This window comes from Nothobranchius furzeri, chromosome 1 (genome assembly GCF_043380555.1).
Source record: "Nothobranchius furzeri strain GRZ-AD chromosome 1, NfurGRZ-RIMD1, whole genome shotgun sequence".
In the NCBI taxonomy this organism is placed as follows: domain Eukaryota; kingdom Metazoa; phylum Chordata; class Actinopteri; order Cyprinodontiformes; family Nothobranchiidae; genus Nothobranchius; species Nothobranchius furzeri.
Genome location: NC_091741.1, coordinates 100,220,540 through 100,235,356, shown reverse-complemented (window position 1 = coordinate 100,235,356; position 14,817 = coordinate 100,220,540). Strand labels below are relative to the sequence as shown.

The window sequence follows — 14,817 nt, the reverse complement described above, 5'->3', positions numbered from 1 at the left end:
GGGTTCCTTATATAGGTAATATTATTTCTGGTTGGCTTAATGAACTGACCTGAATTGGAATGTTTATGTGAAGTGCCTTGAGACGACTCTTGTCGTGATTTGGCGCTATATTAATAAACTTGAATTGAATTGAATTATCGTCCATTTATCATTATCGAGGTTAAATCCTCAATATATCGTGATATTGATTTTAGGCCATATCGCCCAGTCCTAGTGTGATGTCATCGGTAGGTACAGATCTCCGGTCCTCTTTTTTTGGAAATGGAAATATGGGGTGTGTCCAAATCCATGGGAAGGATGCTTGTAAGAGTGCATTTTGAGGTCGATGACATCAAAGCGCAGCGACGAGTATAAAACTGCTGAGCCAACCCAGGCGTCTGACAACAGCTGGACAAAACACGCCGTCAGCAACGTCCCCACTCCGTTTCTCCATCATCTTCCTTCGAGCTCTGACGTAGCGGTCTCGGACTTGTTTCCATTTTATTTTGCACGTCTCGGTGTCGCTTTGTAGGTTGTCACTGATCTCTCTCCAGCTGTTCTGACAAGTATACTTGCCGCTGTGCAGTGGTAACGACACATCATAAAGATGTGGATAGTTTCGAACCTGGTCGATTAGCTTTTCTTCAAAGCTTTCTGACATTTTAACACTACTGGGGTTCGCCGTCGTTGACCCCTTTACTGCATTCGGTTAAATAACACTCTACACTCCGCCTAGTGGTTACCTGTATATTGCAGCGTGCAGCTGCGTCGCGTTAATTTCAGAGGACGTGCACAAGTGATGCATCAAACGAACGCAAACTATGCAAGACAGCCATGATACTTACGTGTACGCGTTGTTAAAAGCATGTATATTTCTAGCCTAATGCTCAGGATCCATTTGCAGGTGTTCTGAATTCATCATCTGATTACAGTGACACTCTAGGTCTGGAATACTGAGCCTTTTCACAATATTCTAATTGTCTGGGATTTTCATCAGCTGTAATCCACAATCATCACAATTATAACAAATAAAGGCGGACATATGGGTTTTATATGGAATAAGTCTGAAATAAATTAACTTTTGCAAGAAATTAAGATTTTTTTTAGTTTCGCTTGTGTACCTGTCCCACTTGTTTAAGTCCTAGCATGCAAATGTGTAAAATGGAAACACTGCCAGCTCATCTATGCCACTAGATAAACAGTCACTCTTTCATAGCAGGTTACTGCCCAGGAAAAACAAATAGAAGTAAGCATTATTTAAAACAGCAACATCTCGTTAAAGAAAACAGCTCTCCTATCTGATAGCTGTGTGTATATAAATAGTCTTTTTAGACTAAAATGAGTAAAAATGTTTCCAGAAACCAGACATTTTGGTGCATATTCAAATTTATTCAGAATGCATCTTGAAATAACAGGTGCATTCATTCCTACTGTGAAAGGAAAACACAAAAGCTTAGATTATGCACATCGATGACAGTTTACTCAAAACATATAAAAAAAAAACAAGACAAGGAAAGCAGGTGAATTTTTCAGAAGGAAGCTCCATCCTGCAGAGACCTCAAGCTAAAAACTCGGCCACTTCACCAACACTATCTCTTCATCTTAGATTGTTAAGGAACAAAACTATTACTGGACATACCCGACTCAATGATGGGGGCCTCAAGAGTTGAAAGAAAACATTTTACAGCCTGTCAAGTCATGGGCTGGTCCATCCAGTGAGGAAACAAAGAGCAACATGGAGGAAAAAGAAACAAACGCCTCATCTTTTCAAACCTTTGAGGCACTCGTGGTTGAGTGGAGCTTCAGTGGCACTGTGAACTAGATAAACACACATTCAGTTCAACGACCGTAGTCTCGAAACAACAGATGATAGCACAGCAACATTAATAAACCAAATGACAATTTTCTAACAAAACACATTGTAACAGCTTTATTATCTTTTGAGCACTGGAACCTGCCGAGAACAATTTTGACATAAGCTCTTTGAACACAGATCAAAACAACAACGATCAAGAGAAATGCTGCGAGTTAAATGTCATTAAAAGAAAAGACAAAATCCAAGTTGGACACCTATTTATCCATACATAAAAATGTCGGGCTAAAATGAGCAGCTCGCTTGCTGTGGCGCTGAAAACAAACAGACGTCTTGAACATGGGGGTGGGGGTGGCATTAGTACAGACATGATGCCCCTTCAATCTTTTTTTCACCACTAAATCTATTAGCAGGAGCTAATGGCAGTGTTCGGGGGAATTCCCTGTTCTCTGCTTTGGTGTAGGTAGTACACAGATGGAAGTGGCGGTGTTACAGGGGCACATGGCTGAACAGATACGATACAGATTCCCCATTGTGAGTCCTACGGATGGCCTCTGCAAGGATCATGGAGATGTCTATAACCTGAAAGATAAGAACATGTAAATAAATTTTTTTTTTTTTTTTCTGTTCAAAGAATTGATCAAAAATGTTCTGACCTGTATTTTTGAGCACTGCTTCATCTTCTCCTCCTGAGGAATTGTGTTGGTGACCACCACAGCCTCAAAGCAAGCGTCGTTGATGCGCGAGATTGCAGGGCCAGAGAAGATGCCGTGGGTTAAGATGGCATAGACCTTGGTGGCACCGACAGAGATTAACCTAATGGGATAGGAATTAATATTAAATAAAAATTTGATTCTTTTAAAAGTATAAATATAGCTTTTAAGGAGAAACTTTACATTCATTGTGCACACTTCTAAACGTCCTGTGGGGGGTATCATTTAAAAAAAAATATAGCTTTTCATTTAAATGTCCCATTTTGTAACTTTAATGTGTTCGTGCATCACTATTGTGCTCCTGTGAAAGGAGAGCTCTACTTTGCAGATTTTGCACTGAACGTGTTTTTCTTATACTTGTAAAATGCTCCCAGACGTTTGAGCTACATTGCCAAATCGCCGTGGTCTTGATCTTCCAGTCGGTGACGCGACATCTGACCCAGATGGCCACTACTGCGCGCGCACGTGCCTCCAGCAGAAAGGCAGAAAGCAGCAGGAGGTATCGCAACAGGCAAGATTGAAAAAAAAATAAAATAAATAAAAGACAATCTTCATAAAATAAACAATGTCAATAAATTTATCGTTGACAATTTAGTTTGCCAACATCGTCGTGATGAATCGACTGATCGTGGCAGCATGAACTTATTACAGTAAAACAAAATCTTGTTTCTCATCACCATGAGTAGGGTTGGGCATCGTTTGATTTTGAACGATTCCGATTCGAATTCCTCGTTTCGATTCCGGTTCCTATCGATTCCCGATACTGATTCTTTCAAGACATGACATGCTTTACATGAGCCAGCTAACCACAGGTCCTACTTGATGAAATAATCTTAACATGAATTTTAATTCTATAAACTATGAACAAAATATGAATCCGCACACTTCAATCTGCGATATGAGAGCTTTATTGGTCAAGTTTTCGGTCAGAGACCTTCATCAGGAGTTGTGGAGGTTCACACAAAACAGTCCTTAGTTAAACAGGTCAGTTGATGTCAAACACCTGTGTGGCGGAATACAGCAAAGCATCATGGGAAATAGAGTCTCAGTCAAAGAAACAGTGCACTTCACATTAAAAAAAATTCTAAATCAGCTCGAGAGGGGAGACATGTATACATTGCAAACATCAAGCTAAAAAAGCCATCATAAAGCAAGGCAATGAAATATATAAAAATACAGCAGCATATGATTTCTTTAAAGAAATACAGACATCTCAAAATCCTCATTTAAACCTAGTGGTTGAAGTGTTTTCAATGTGTAGATCTTGAAGTAGTTCCCTTTGGCAGTTTTTTTTTTTTACCTATATCACCTCCTCTATGTAATGAAATATGTTCAATCCCCTGGAATCTGAGTGAAGACACAGGGTAAGAAAAGTCAATGACATGGCGTGCTACTGGATAAGTCAAATCTTTTCTTCTAATTGAACGCTTATGTTCACTGATCCTCTGTTTGAGCGGCCTTGTTGTTTTTCCAATATAGACTTTTATCACAGGAGCATTTGAACAAGTAAATTACATTATTTGAGCTACAAGTAATTATGCCCTTAATAAAGAATCTTTTTCCCGTTCTAGGATGCCGGAACTCAGATGTTTTCACAGTGTTGTGGCACTGAGCACAGTTTCCACAGGGATAGTTTCCTTGCTGCAAAGGAGCGAGAATTTACCGTTTTGGAGGGCGCAGATAATTTGCTTTCACTTCTTTGTCCCGTAGATTGGGCTCCCTTTTGTAGACAAAAAGAGGTGGATGTTGGAAAACCCCTTTCAGGCCTGGATCCCCAGCCAAGATGTGCCAATGTTTTAAAATAGTTAGCTTTATTGTATATGCATGGGGGGTAAAAGTAGTGTTACAGAGTGGTGTTTTCTTTGTTTGTACTTTTTTTCAAAAGTTCAGATCTGGGTTTGGATAGTGCAGAGACATATGCTTCCTCAATACACTGATTAGAGTAGCCTCTGTCTTGAAAGTGTTGCTTCATTTCCAAACTCTTCTCCATATAGTCTTCATCCGAATGGCAGAGGCGCCTTAAAGAATTGGCGAGGAGGTGACACCATCGACATAAATATACTGGACAATTCATTTCCATAGGCTCCAATGGGTGTGTCCGAATCCACGGGAAGGATGCTTGTAAGAGTTGCGATGACGTCACAGCGCAGCGACGAGTACTGTCCGAATTCCAAAAATACTCATTCTCGCGTCCTCGCTCTGCCCACCTTTCGAGGACGGGTCTGTTGTATCCTCACAGAACAAGGCTATCCCAGCATGCTTTGCGCGCCAGCTGTGGATTTTCAACAGGCAGAGAAAATGGGGAGAGCTACGAAGTTTGTTAAAAGCTAGCCATAGAAACCTTAAAAGCTTAAAGCGGTTCAGTTTATAGACATTTTTCGTTTGTATATTTGTTTTATAAATTACATTTTAGGCAGAAATCAGCCAGAACGAGTTTGTATCGAGGGTCCCAGTTATTCCCGTGTGTGTGTGTGTGTGTGTTTGTGTGTGTGTGTGTGTGTGTGTGTGTGTGTAGCGAATTAAACTGGTCATTTGTTTTAAGGACAACGGAGCACAGAAGCGTTTTTATTAAGCTTAGAGGTGAAGAGTGAAGCTGTTTACACACACAACCACAGAAGTTCTTCTGTGAAAAGTAGTTTTACATTCAGGGATTTACACAGCTGACACGTTATAATGAAGTAAAAAGTTTGTGTGAAGAATATAATTTTTATCTTCTCATGTGGATAAATGTAAACATGTGTTTATTGCCTTTTTGTCACCTGTGGTCTCTGATTTTCTCTGTAGGACTGCAGGTGTCCAGGGTCAGGAGAGGCTTTACCTGTCGGTCATCCTGGGAGAGAAGCCTTCTATTGTCATCATGCTAATGTTATTTAGCTGTTTGATATTTGAACACATTTATTAAAACAAATACTAACTGATAACGCTTTCTGGTCATTGATTTTATCACCAGTTTTATTATTACAGATGTTTTTGAACATGTTACATGAACAGAAAATGAAAAGATGGTAAGGAGACAAGATTATTTATAATATGTTACACTTATTTACAGATCAAAACCAGTATGGACCAGTTATGTACGGTTAAAGCAGGATTAACCTGAGTGACTCTTCCTGGATCATTTATTTAAACTGAGTGAGCAGGAAGTCTTTTACAGTGCAGCTGGATCTGCTGCAGGAGGATCCAGACATGGATGGACGGCTGGAGCAGACCCGTGGCTGGACGTTTCTGGCCAGAGGAACATCATACAGGACGGTCTGCAGAGAGAGCTTTGGGACGCTTCCTCTCACTGTCCACTCCATCGTCCATCTACAGGGCCTGCTGGGCTGGCTCAGACGACGGCTGTTATGTCTCTGTGAATGACTTGCCTGTTAACAATAGTGGTGGTCTGCTGGTACCTCCTGCAGGACAGAGCACCACTGACCTCCTCCACACACATCTTCCTCACACTCACCCTCCAGACCCACAACTTCACCAGCACAGAGGCAGATGTTCAGCACAGTGCATGCTGACCTGTAATAGATTAAATAAGAGTTTGTTTGTTTTTTTTAATAGAAAAATGTAAAACAAAACATAACCTGCAGTACACTGATTCTGTTCAGTATAAAGAAAAGCAGCAGGGAATAGTTAAATAAAAACTACAGGGAATTTACATTTTTAAGACAGATTTAATCATTATTAGGCTTAAGTTGAATAAACATTGAAAACACTTCAATGCTATTTTATTAAAAGCCTGTTTTTAAAGCATTTTACCCCCATTTGATGCAAAATAAGTTCTACGGTCCAATTTACATTAGAAAACATCCTACTGCATTCAACATTTATAATGCATTTGGTTTATATTAATTACCTACATGATAATACTCTGTAGTAATGTGTTGTGTATGTTTAACAAGTTCATTCTGTAGCTTAAAACATACATGAAACCATCTAAAGTTAACATGTAAGTCCTGAAAGCTTCTAGAATAAACAAAGTTACTTTACCTGAAAACGGTTGTGAACAAACGCTGCTGATGGACGTGAAGATGCTGTAGCTCCTAAATATTCCTGCTCCATTTTCGCTAGCTTTAGCATTTTTCCTTTGCGTGTAGCTGCCGCCACGGCTGTGACGGGACCTACGGGCCACCGTAGAGGTGAAGGCTAGACTGTCCAAATTCAGAGCCGCTGACTTCCGGTTTTAGCGGTCTTAAAGGACCCGGCCTTGCTAGACCGGCGAGGACCCGTACTCATAAGCATCCTTCCTGTGGATTCGGACACACCCAATATCACATTTTTGAAGTCAAATGGGAGGTGGCCACCACGGCCATTTTGACCGTGTCACAGGTTCCGTCAAGCGCAGACAATTCCACAAAAGGGAAGAGAGGTGGAGTTGAGGGTGGGGCTGTAAGGCTGGGATCAACTGACGACACCCGGTCGAACTATCTACAAGCTAACCTGAAGCTAACCCAAAGCTAATGCGGAGGTGGGAGCTAAGCTAACGGAGGTAGCAACCTAGCTACAACCGGAGTTAACTGTGCACAACACCAGAGCTTCTGAGTCAGAGATACGCCGGGCTGACCGCTGGGTAAAACCGGGTGGAACACAGAGGTCTCAGAGACCCCCACAAGCCGGCAGCTGCACAGCAGATGAGCACCGCTGCGATCTGAGATGCGCAGAGCTGCCGTTGGGGAGAACCGGGTGGAAAGGTTTCCATCCCAGAGCTCCACAAGCCGGCAGCCCGCGCAGCAGACAGAGATGCGCTGAGCTGCGGGGAGGGGAGAACCACAAGCTGGCAGCCCGCACAGCAGACAGGAGCCGCGATCAGACAGAGATGCGCTGAGCTGCGGGGAGACCCAGCCGGCAGCCCGCGCCGTTAACAGAAGCTGCTATCAGACAGAGATGCGCCGGGCTGCGGGGAGGGGAGAACCGGGTGGAAAACATCGGTCTCCCGAGAGCTCCACAAGCCGATAGTCGGAACCCAGCTCCACCAACATGTTATATTTCAACCCATTTTCTAAAGTGCAGCATTATGTTAAATGCACTGGGTTTTACCCTATTACATTTAAATTTCATGGTTAAACAGTACATGTTAAAATCTAAGCTCAGCTCGGTAGCGACCTAAAATACATAAATATAATTTTACTTACCGAAAAAAAATGAAGTGGAGACGCCTTGGACGCTCTATTAGTGCAATTAATGCCACAGCAAGTCATTTTGTCCAACAATTGCACAAATAATATCTAAAAAAGAATACACAAACACAGAGAATCAAAATGCCAGAGCAGTTTCCAAGCCAGGCCGAGGCTCAACTGAGGCCTTTCCACGGAGCTAGCTCTGCGGTCACGTGGGTCTGATGCTCATTAATTATACAGAATTTTAGGCTTTTAATACACTTAAACAGAAGAGTGAGAAAAAAAATTTCACCCCCCTCAGAGTTGTCATGAGTGTAAACTAGATCATTTAAACAAAAAACATGTTTTGGTACCAGGCTGTAAACATGTTTATTTCTGCTGTGAAATTGGTATTTTTAACATGGGAGTCAATGAGGATTTGCTCACTTCTGACACCAGCCCCCAGTGGATGAGGGTGGAACTGCAATTTTTGGTACTTCCGGGTTGGACCCAATTTTTGAGCCGCATTGCGGGGGCTTGGGTGATACAGATAAAAAACTCTACCAAAGGGAAATGTTCTGGATCTACACGTTGAAAACACTTCAACCACTAGGTTTAAATTAGGATTTTGAGATGTCTGTGTTTCTTTAAAGAAAGCATATACTGCTGTATTTATTTATATATTTCATTGCCTTGCTTTGTGATGGATTTTTTTTTAGCTTGATGTTTGCAATGTATACATGTCTCCCCTCTAGAGCTGACTTAGAATGTTTTTAAAGGCCCCGTGTGTGAAATCCATTGAAATCATGATGAGAAAATGCGACTCTTTAGCGTCATTAAGGTTAGAGAAAGTATTGCAGCTACAGTGGCTCACTCATGAGTTTGATGTATAATCAATTTCCAACCTGTGTAGCCTAACTCACACAAAACTTAAAACAAGCTACTTGACCTTTTAAAAAGTATTTATAATTATGACTGTTTATCAACCTACCAGTTCTGAAGGAGGCAAGTTAGTTCTGTTCTTGAAGCTGACAGCACTCACACAGAGAGGAGGGGTGACCTCAGCCGGGAGGTCAGGTGTTGTGAGAAACAGTGTTCCCCTGAAGTATTCTGTCTCCCGTGTCGGGAGATCGCACTTCTGGCTATTTTCACAAAATTTGAGATTAACTTATGGGAAAATGATGTAATGTAATGTAATAATGTTATACTTGTGATTTTTTATCTATATTTCCTCCTAAAAACAATAAAAAAGATACAGTAAAAACATTATTGTTCACTCTTTTGCAGCAAGCTTATTTATCATTGTTGAAAGTGACGTAAAAGGATGTAATCTCACTTAGTTTAACCATCTTTTATTTGAGGTAGTTTAGTCCTCATAATGGACAATAAGTTCTGTGGATTTGGAAATATTTGCTCTTGACTGCCTAAGGGAAACAGTTCAAAAAGGAAATGAAAATTTCACAACTTTGTGTGTGATTTATCATTATTATTACTTTTTGTGGCAGAAGCTGGTGTGGTCCACCACACAGAAAGCTGCTCTAGCATGATGACTTAAATTATTCTACAGGTTATTGTTCAGTCTTCTGACACTCACGCTCACGCGCACACGCACACACACACACACACACACACACACACACACACAAGTGTTGGTGAGCAGCTGCGTCTGACTGCTGACGCTCCGTGTGTGTTTTTATTTCTGCAGTGAGACAAACACCTCATGCCGTCCAGAGTTTTTTTTTTTAAAGCTTCTAATAAATCCACCGTGTTGACGTATTTAACAAGTTTCCTCTACGCTGCAGGAGTTAAAGTTCACATTACGGAGTAAAAGTTCGGCAGATGCGTTCGTTTATATTTGGCCGCTGCGTGCCGGGAGGGGGTTGGTGTGTGTGTGTGTGTGTGTTTGTGTGTGTGATCAACTCTGAAAAGTGTTGATCAGAATTTGCAGATCACGTTTATTTTTCATGGAGATTGGCCGCGGATTCCTCTTCCGGTCGGCATTAGGGTTGTCACGGTAACCGGTGTAGCGGTAAACCCCGGTAAAAAAGTTGACAATAATAATAACCGTCTTGTTTAAAAAAATATATAATCTCGGTGGATTACCGTGGCTGCGGTGTAGGCGCAGTGACCCTTACCAGCCACCGTATCATCTGCTGAAGTTGCCGGCGGCACATGCGCGCTTTGTTGTTTACGACCAAAACTTTCTTGAAGCTAAAGCTGAAATAATGGCCAAAGGAGGAGACGGCAGCACTCAGGAGGACATTTATTATCCCTCAACGAAGACAAAGTCGGAAGTACGGGCATCTTTTGGATATTTGAAGAATGCCGAGGGACAGTTGATAGAAGACGGCTATCCTGTTTGCAGCACGTGCAGAAAAAGTGTCTGTGAAAGGCAGCAACGCTTCAAATCTCATGACACATCTGCGTGACCATCACCCACAACTCTACAGTCAATGCAAGGCAAGTTAACGTTAGCGTTTTAGCTAAAATGCGTGATCTGAGGATTTGGGTTGAGGGAGAATGCAACGAGTCGCTATATAAAGCAGCCGCAGCGCCGCTACCTGCATATAAACCGTGTTGCGGACACCCCCATGTTGAAATGATGCTATGCATTACGGGGCTCCCAGGGGCAGATAAGAGTTGGTCTCTCTCCGAGAATAATTATGAATTTAACAATGATTACTGCCTGATGACATTTTCCCACATCTGCAAAGCTCACTGGAAGGAGACAAACTGAGGACAATATTTTCCTGATATAGGGTTTATTACTCAAGTAAGGGTAAAAAAGTATCTGATTAGAAGGCTACTTGAGTACTGAGTATCATCTGATCTAATATTTTTTATATGATGACATCAAACAGACAAAAAACAAGAAGTTATGGGCAAATATTGGTATTTTAAAGACTAAAAGGGAAAAATGTAAACAAATAAACAACATAATTACAAAATAACACATTTTCGGCAAAATTTAGACACAAACTGAGGACAATATTTTCCTGATATACAGGGTTAATTTAGCGGTCTGAAAATGTAACACGTTTAAAAAAAATACTGCGATAATACCCAAAACCGTGATAATTTTGGTCACAATAACCGTGAGGTTACATTTTCACACCGTGACAACCCTAGTCGGCATACAAGGAATCGAAACCAGGAATCGAAATGAAAAACTTTGAACGATTCCGGGAAAAACCAAAAGTTGGTCCCGTTTCCAATCGATGCTCGATGCCCAACCCTAATCACGAGATAGCTAAATTATAAATATTTTTTATCAGACTGGCAGAAACGAGACATTTTACTAACCAAGTAATAACCACACACGCAGGCAAAACACTGCCTACTGCTGCTAGGTAAAGTCGGAGGATTATTGATTTCTAGGTTAGTTTAACTAAAGTAGACTAATTGCTTCTGCCTCCTGATCAGGGGGTAAATAAATAAAATGGCGTACTTGTCAGCTGCATGACAGATTGTCCCACATGTGTCTGCCATGTCGTCCACTAGAATAGCAACCCGATCCCTTACATCTCCGACAAGAACCATGCGGTCCACCTCATTTGCTTTTTTCCTCTCCTTGTGAATGAGGGCAAAGTCCACATTCAGCCGGTCTGCTATTGAGGTGACCCTGCAGAAGCACAGCAGAAAGTCCACGAGTCAGAGCTGATGAGTTTAAGAAAAAAAGAGCAATGTGTCTTGCAGGAGAGATAAGCTCTCCTGCCAACAAAAGACTAATCTTCAGCAAACTTCAGAACACACACCGGGAAACTCGGAGTGGAACGCGTTTACCCAGGCTTACCTTTTGGCTCCGCCTGCATCAGGGGACACAATGATACAGTCTTTCCACTCAAGAATGTTCTCTTTGATCCATTTCAGCACAGCTGGCTCCGCGTACAAGTTATCAACGGGAATATCAAAGAACCCCTGAAACAAGCAAACAAAACAATAAGGGCTAATAATACCTTTGAAACAGGGTTTTTAGACCTTTGCCAAAAATTTAATTCAAGCACTTTTTAAGGAGAATTTAGGATTTTTTTTGCATCAAAAGATTGCCTTGATTTAGACAAAAATTAATAGATATCCTCAAAAATATTTAACTCACTTGATTCACAACGGTAGACGTTGCAGTACTAAAACCAATTTCAGGACAATTTCAAACACTTTACTAGATTAAATTTCGAGTAATTTAAAGGATTTCAAGCACTTGTACAATCTATATTAAATCTGCAAAACAAGCTAGCTGACATGGGAACACTCATTAACAACGCAAACGAGATAGCGCTAAACACCAGTCGCCGTTTCCTAGGTCCAAACGCCTTTTTGTTGTCTGCGACTTCAAATGGTGTTTTTCTTTTTGGGACTCTGGTAGTTTGTCCTAAAGTTGAAGTGGTAGCAGCCGGCTGTTTCTCCTCCTCTGATATTATTGAGTGGAGAACCTCTCACACCAGAGGTGTTCAGTAGATAAATACGCAAGTGTGTAATGATTGGAGGACCCAGGGAAGTGCAGCGATTCAACGAGACCGAAAACCATATGGTCCAGTGGTTGCTTTTGGTCTGACAGCTGTTACTGGCAGGTTTTTAGACAAATGTGAGAGAACTACTTCATTTTTTGTGGGTAATCGCCACAATATATCTATGGCTATACTATGTTAGAACTTGTTAAGCAGTATGAAAAAGGTGCTTTAAGGTTGCTTGTTTTGCAGAATTGCCATTGCAGCGTTAAAAATTAGAAATAAGCAAACTGTACAAAGTGAAAATTGCTTAGATTTCCTAGTAAAAAGACTACATCAAACAGCTGACTAGAGTGCAACTTGGATAAGGCCTGCTTTCATGCATGCTCCTATAATGGCTCACTTGTATCTGAGAGGCATGCAAATCCATGGTGATGATGTGGTCCGCACCCGACACGGACAGCATGTTGGCCACCAGCTTGGCAGAGATCGGAGCGCGGCTCTGAAAGGAAAACAGATCTCTTCAGGCTCATGGAATAAATAAAGTGGCAGGCAGGCCTAAAAATAACACCCAACCAAGAGCTCAGCGATAAGAGTTCAATCACAGCAGTTGTGCTGCTATTGCTACGAATCATTTACACTCACATTTAGATAATACAAGTACACCAACACTATGGGTTTATCAAAATACATGCAGTGAGAAAATATTACAGATTAGCCATCTTCAAATAAGACAAAATGAAGAAATCTGTTTTTACAGCAATTTACATGTAACAATTAAGGCTCATCATTTAATATAGTGCTACATTAAGAACAATCCATTCATGCAATATGACCATCATGCATAAATGACCTTAAAAACACAGGAAATGAATGAAATCATAACTTCTGAGTAATCAGGTAACAACGTGCAGACTTGTGAAAGTAAAATAAGGCAGTTTTCTCCGGGATGGACGTGGCTGCAGGCTTCTTGTCATGATGCTGGGTGGCTAAAGACATGACAGAAGTTAAGTAGACAGAGATCCCTCACCCCCACCTTGTCCTTCTTGTCTTGGCGGGCGTAGGGGAAGCAAGGGATGACCGCCGTGACCCTGGAGGAAGAGGCAATCTTGCAGGCGTTGATCATGATCAACAGCTCCATCAAATTGTCATTGATCTCTCCGCAGCCACTCTGCACGATGTAGACATCCTCTCCTCGCACACTCTCTCCAATCTCCACACTACAAGGGACGAAAAGTGGCAAAACAAACAGCTCTTTGAGCCACAGGCCGACCAACCCCGACAGATGAGACAGGGTAAACATTAGCTCGTGTCCATGTGATTGGTTCTGATCAATAACAATAAAGTTCGATGATTCAAAAAGTCCTGGCAACAACGTAGCTTTAGCTGAAGTCTGATCGGGTTGTTTCTTATTTTCTAAACGTGAATGTTTTACTAACATTATTTAAAGTGAAGTTATAAACCACCATATGTGGACTACAAGTTCCTAAAAACACTGCGCGGCAATTTCAGCGCCACACCACGTTTCAACGTCGCTAGCTTGCAGCATTTAACATCAACATACTGTAGAACACTTTCTATACACAGGCGAGGAAAACATGTTTACCATGTTTCTTGGTTGCTAAATTTTTTGGTTACAACCTTCCCCAATTCGAGACCCAGGCGGTCAGCTATTTTCTGAGACAGATCCGGATGAGAGCTACCACTAAATATCTTGATGTTCGGCATTTTGTTTCGGTTCGGGACCTCGTTCTGTCCGAGCGAGCTGCGGCTATCGAGTCAGAGGAAGCGAAGACTCCGAGACAACAACTGGAAATGGATCAACAGTTGATGGGCTACCGTCACCGAGCTACCTATCCTCCATTATGTCCCACACATCACGCGTGCAGCTCATCCTCCAACGGGAGCGCGCACGCTTTCATTTGCGGTTCGCCGTGATGACGTCAGTCCTCGAAGAGAACTCTGTCAGAGGAGGCAGGAGGCTGCCACTTGATAAAATGTATGTCAATTTAGCTAGAGGTGTGTTCATACGGTCTACAGCTAAATGGTTAGAGAAAGGGGAGAAAAACTACTTACTTTTTTGCTCTAGAAAAAAAAACAGGAAAAGAAGCAACATTGTGGCTCTTAATATTAATGGTATAATAAACTCAGACCCTGTTATGATCGCCAATGCTACCTCATTTTACAGTAATTTGTATTCTACAAAATTTAATCAGACCAAATGTGACAGATTCTTAAATTATATTAGGATGTTTACACCTCTGATATCGGAGGCCTTTAAAGACTCTTGTGATGCTGAGCTTTTATTTTCAGAAATTGCAGAAGAAGAAGAAGAAAATATCATTTCTACAGCGCCTCTCAAGATAAAAATCACGAGGCGCTTCACAAAAACAAAAAATGTAAAAATATAAAAAATAATTTAGAAAATGGTTAAAAATATTTTTAAATGAGCAAAAAAATAGACAACTGTGATTAAAAAACGAAATGTTAAGAAAGCGAGAGAGTGAATTGGAAAGAGGGTAATCAGTGGATCCTGAGGAAGGTGGAATAGGTGGGGAGAGCAGAATAAAGAGAGAGCAGTGAAGAAGGTCATACAAAAGCCAGCTTGAACAAGTGAGTCTTCAGCTGCTTTTTAAAGGAGTCCACTGATCTCAGGCTCAGGGGGAGAGAGTTCCAGAGTCTGGGGGCCACAGCAGCAAATGCTCTGTCACCTTTGGTCTTTAGCCTGGTGCTGCACAACCAGTAGGCTTTGATCACTGGACCTCAGGGACCTGCTGGGG

General features: G+C 41.5%; 1 protein-coding gene across 4 annotated transcripts; it reads right to left on the bottom strand.

The window, feature by feature from the left end:
* Window positions 1-1,347: 1,347 nt before the first annotated feature.
* prps1b (phosphoribosyl pyrophosphate synthetase 1B) lies at window positions 1,348-13,921 on the bottom strand. Of its 4 annotated transcripts, none has more exons than XM_015976746.3 (7): window positions 13,644-13,921; window positions 13,068-13,257; window positions 12,441-12,539; window positions 11,386-11,510; window positions 11,041-11,214; window positions 2,449-2,608; window positions 1,348-2,374 (listed from the first exon to the last, which is right to left on the bottom strand). In XM_015976746.3, the coding sequence occupies exons 1-7, from the start codon at window positions 13,763-13,765 to the stop codon at window positions 2,282-2,284; spliced, it is 963 nt and encodes a 320-aa protein (XP_015832232.1). In that variant the 5' UTR covers window positions 13,766-13,921; the 3' UTR covers window positions 1,348-2,281. The 4 variants fall into 4 exon arrangements, with proteins under 4 accessions (XP_015832232.1, XP_015832294.1, XP_070408683.1 ...); XM_015976808.3 differs by having other exon boundaries at window positions 13,074-13,257; window positions 13,644-13,920; XM_070552582.1 differs by having other exon boundaries at window positions 13,784-13,918.
* Between the last annotated feature and the right edge of the window lie 896 nt (window positions 13,922-14,817).

What these genes read in the sequence shown, in the direction of transcription:
- prps1b (XM_015976746.3), bottom strand. Translation starts at nt 13,765, where the DNA reads ATGCCGAACATCAAGATATTTAGTGGTAGCTCTCATCCGGATCTGTCT. An exon ending in GATGCAGGCGGAGCCAAAAG is followed by an intron (nt 11,215 to 11,385) that starts GTAAGCCTGGGT and finishes GTGCTTCTGCAG; the next exon opens with GGTCACCTCAATAGCAGACC. An exon ending in AGCAGTGCTCAAAAATACAG is followed by an intron (nt 2,375 to 2,448) that starts GTCAGAACATTT and finishes CTTATCTTTCAG; the next exon opens with GTTATAGACATCTCCATGAT.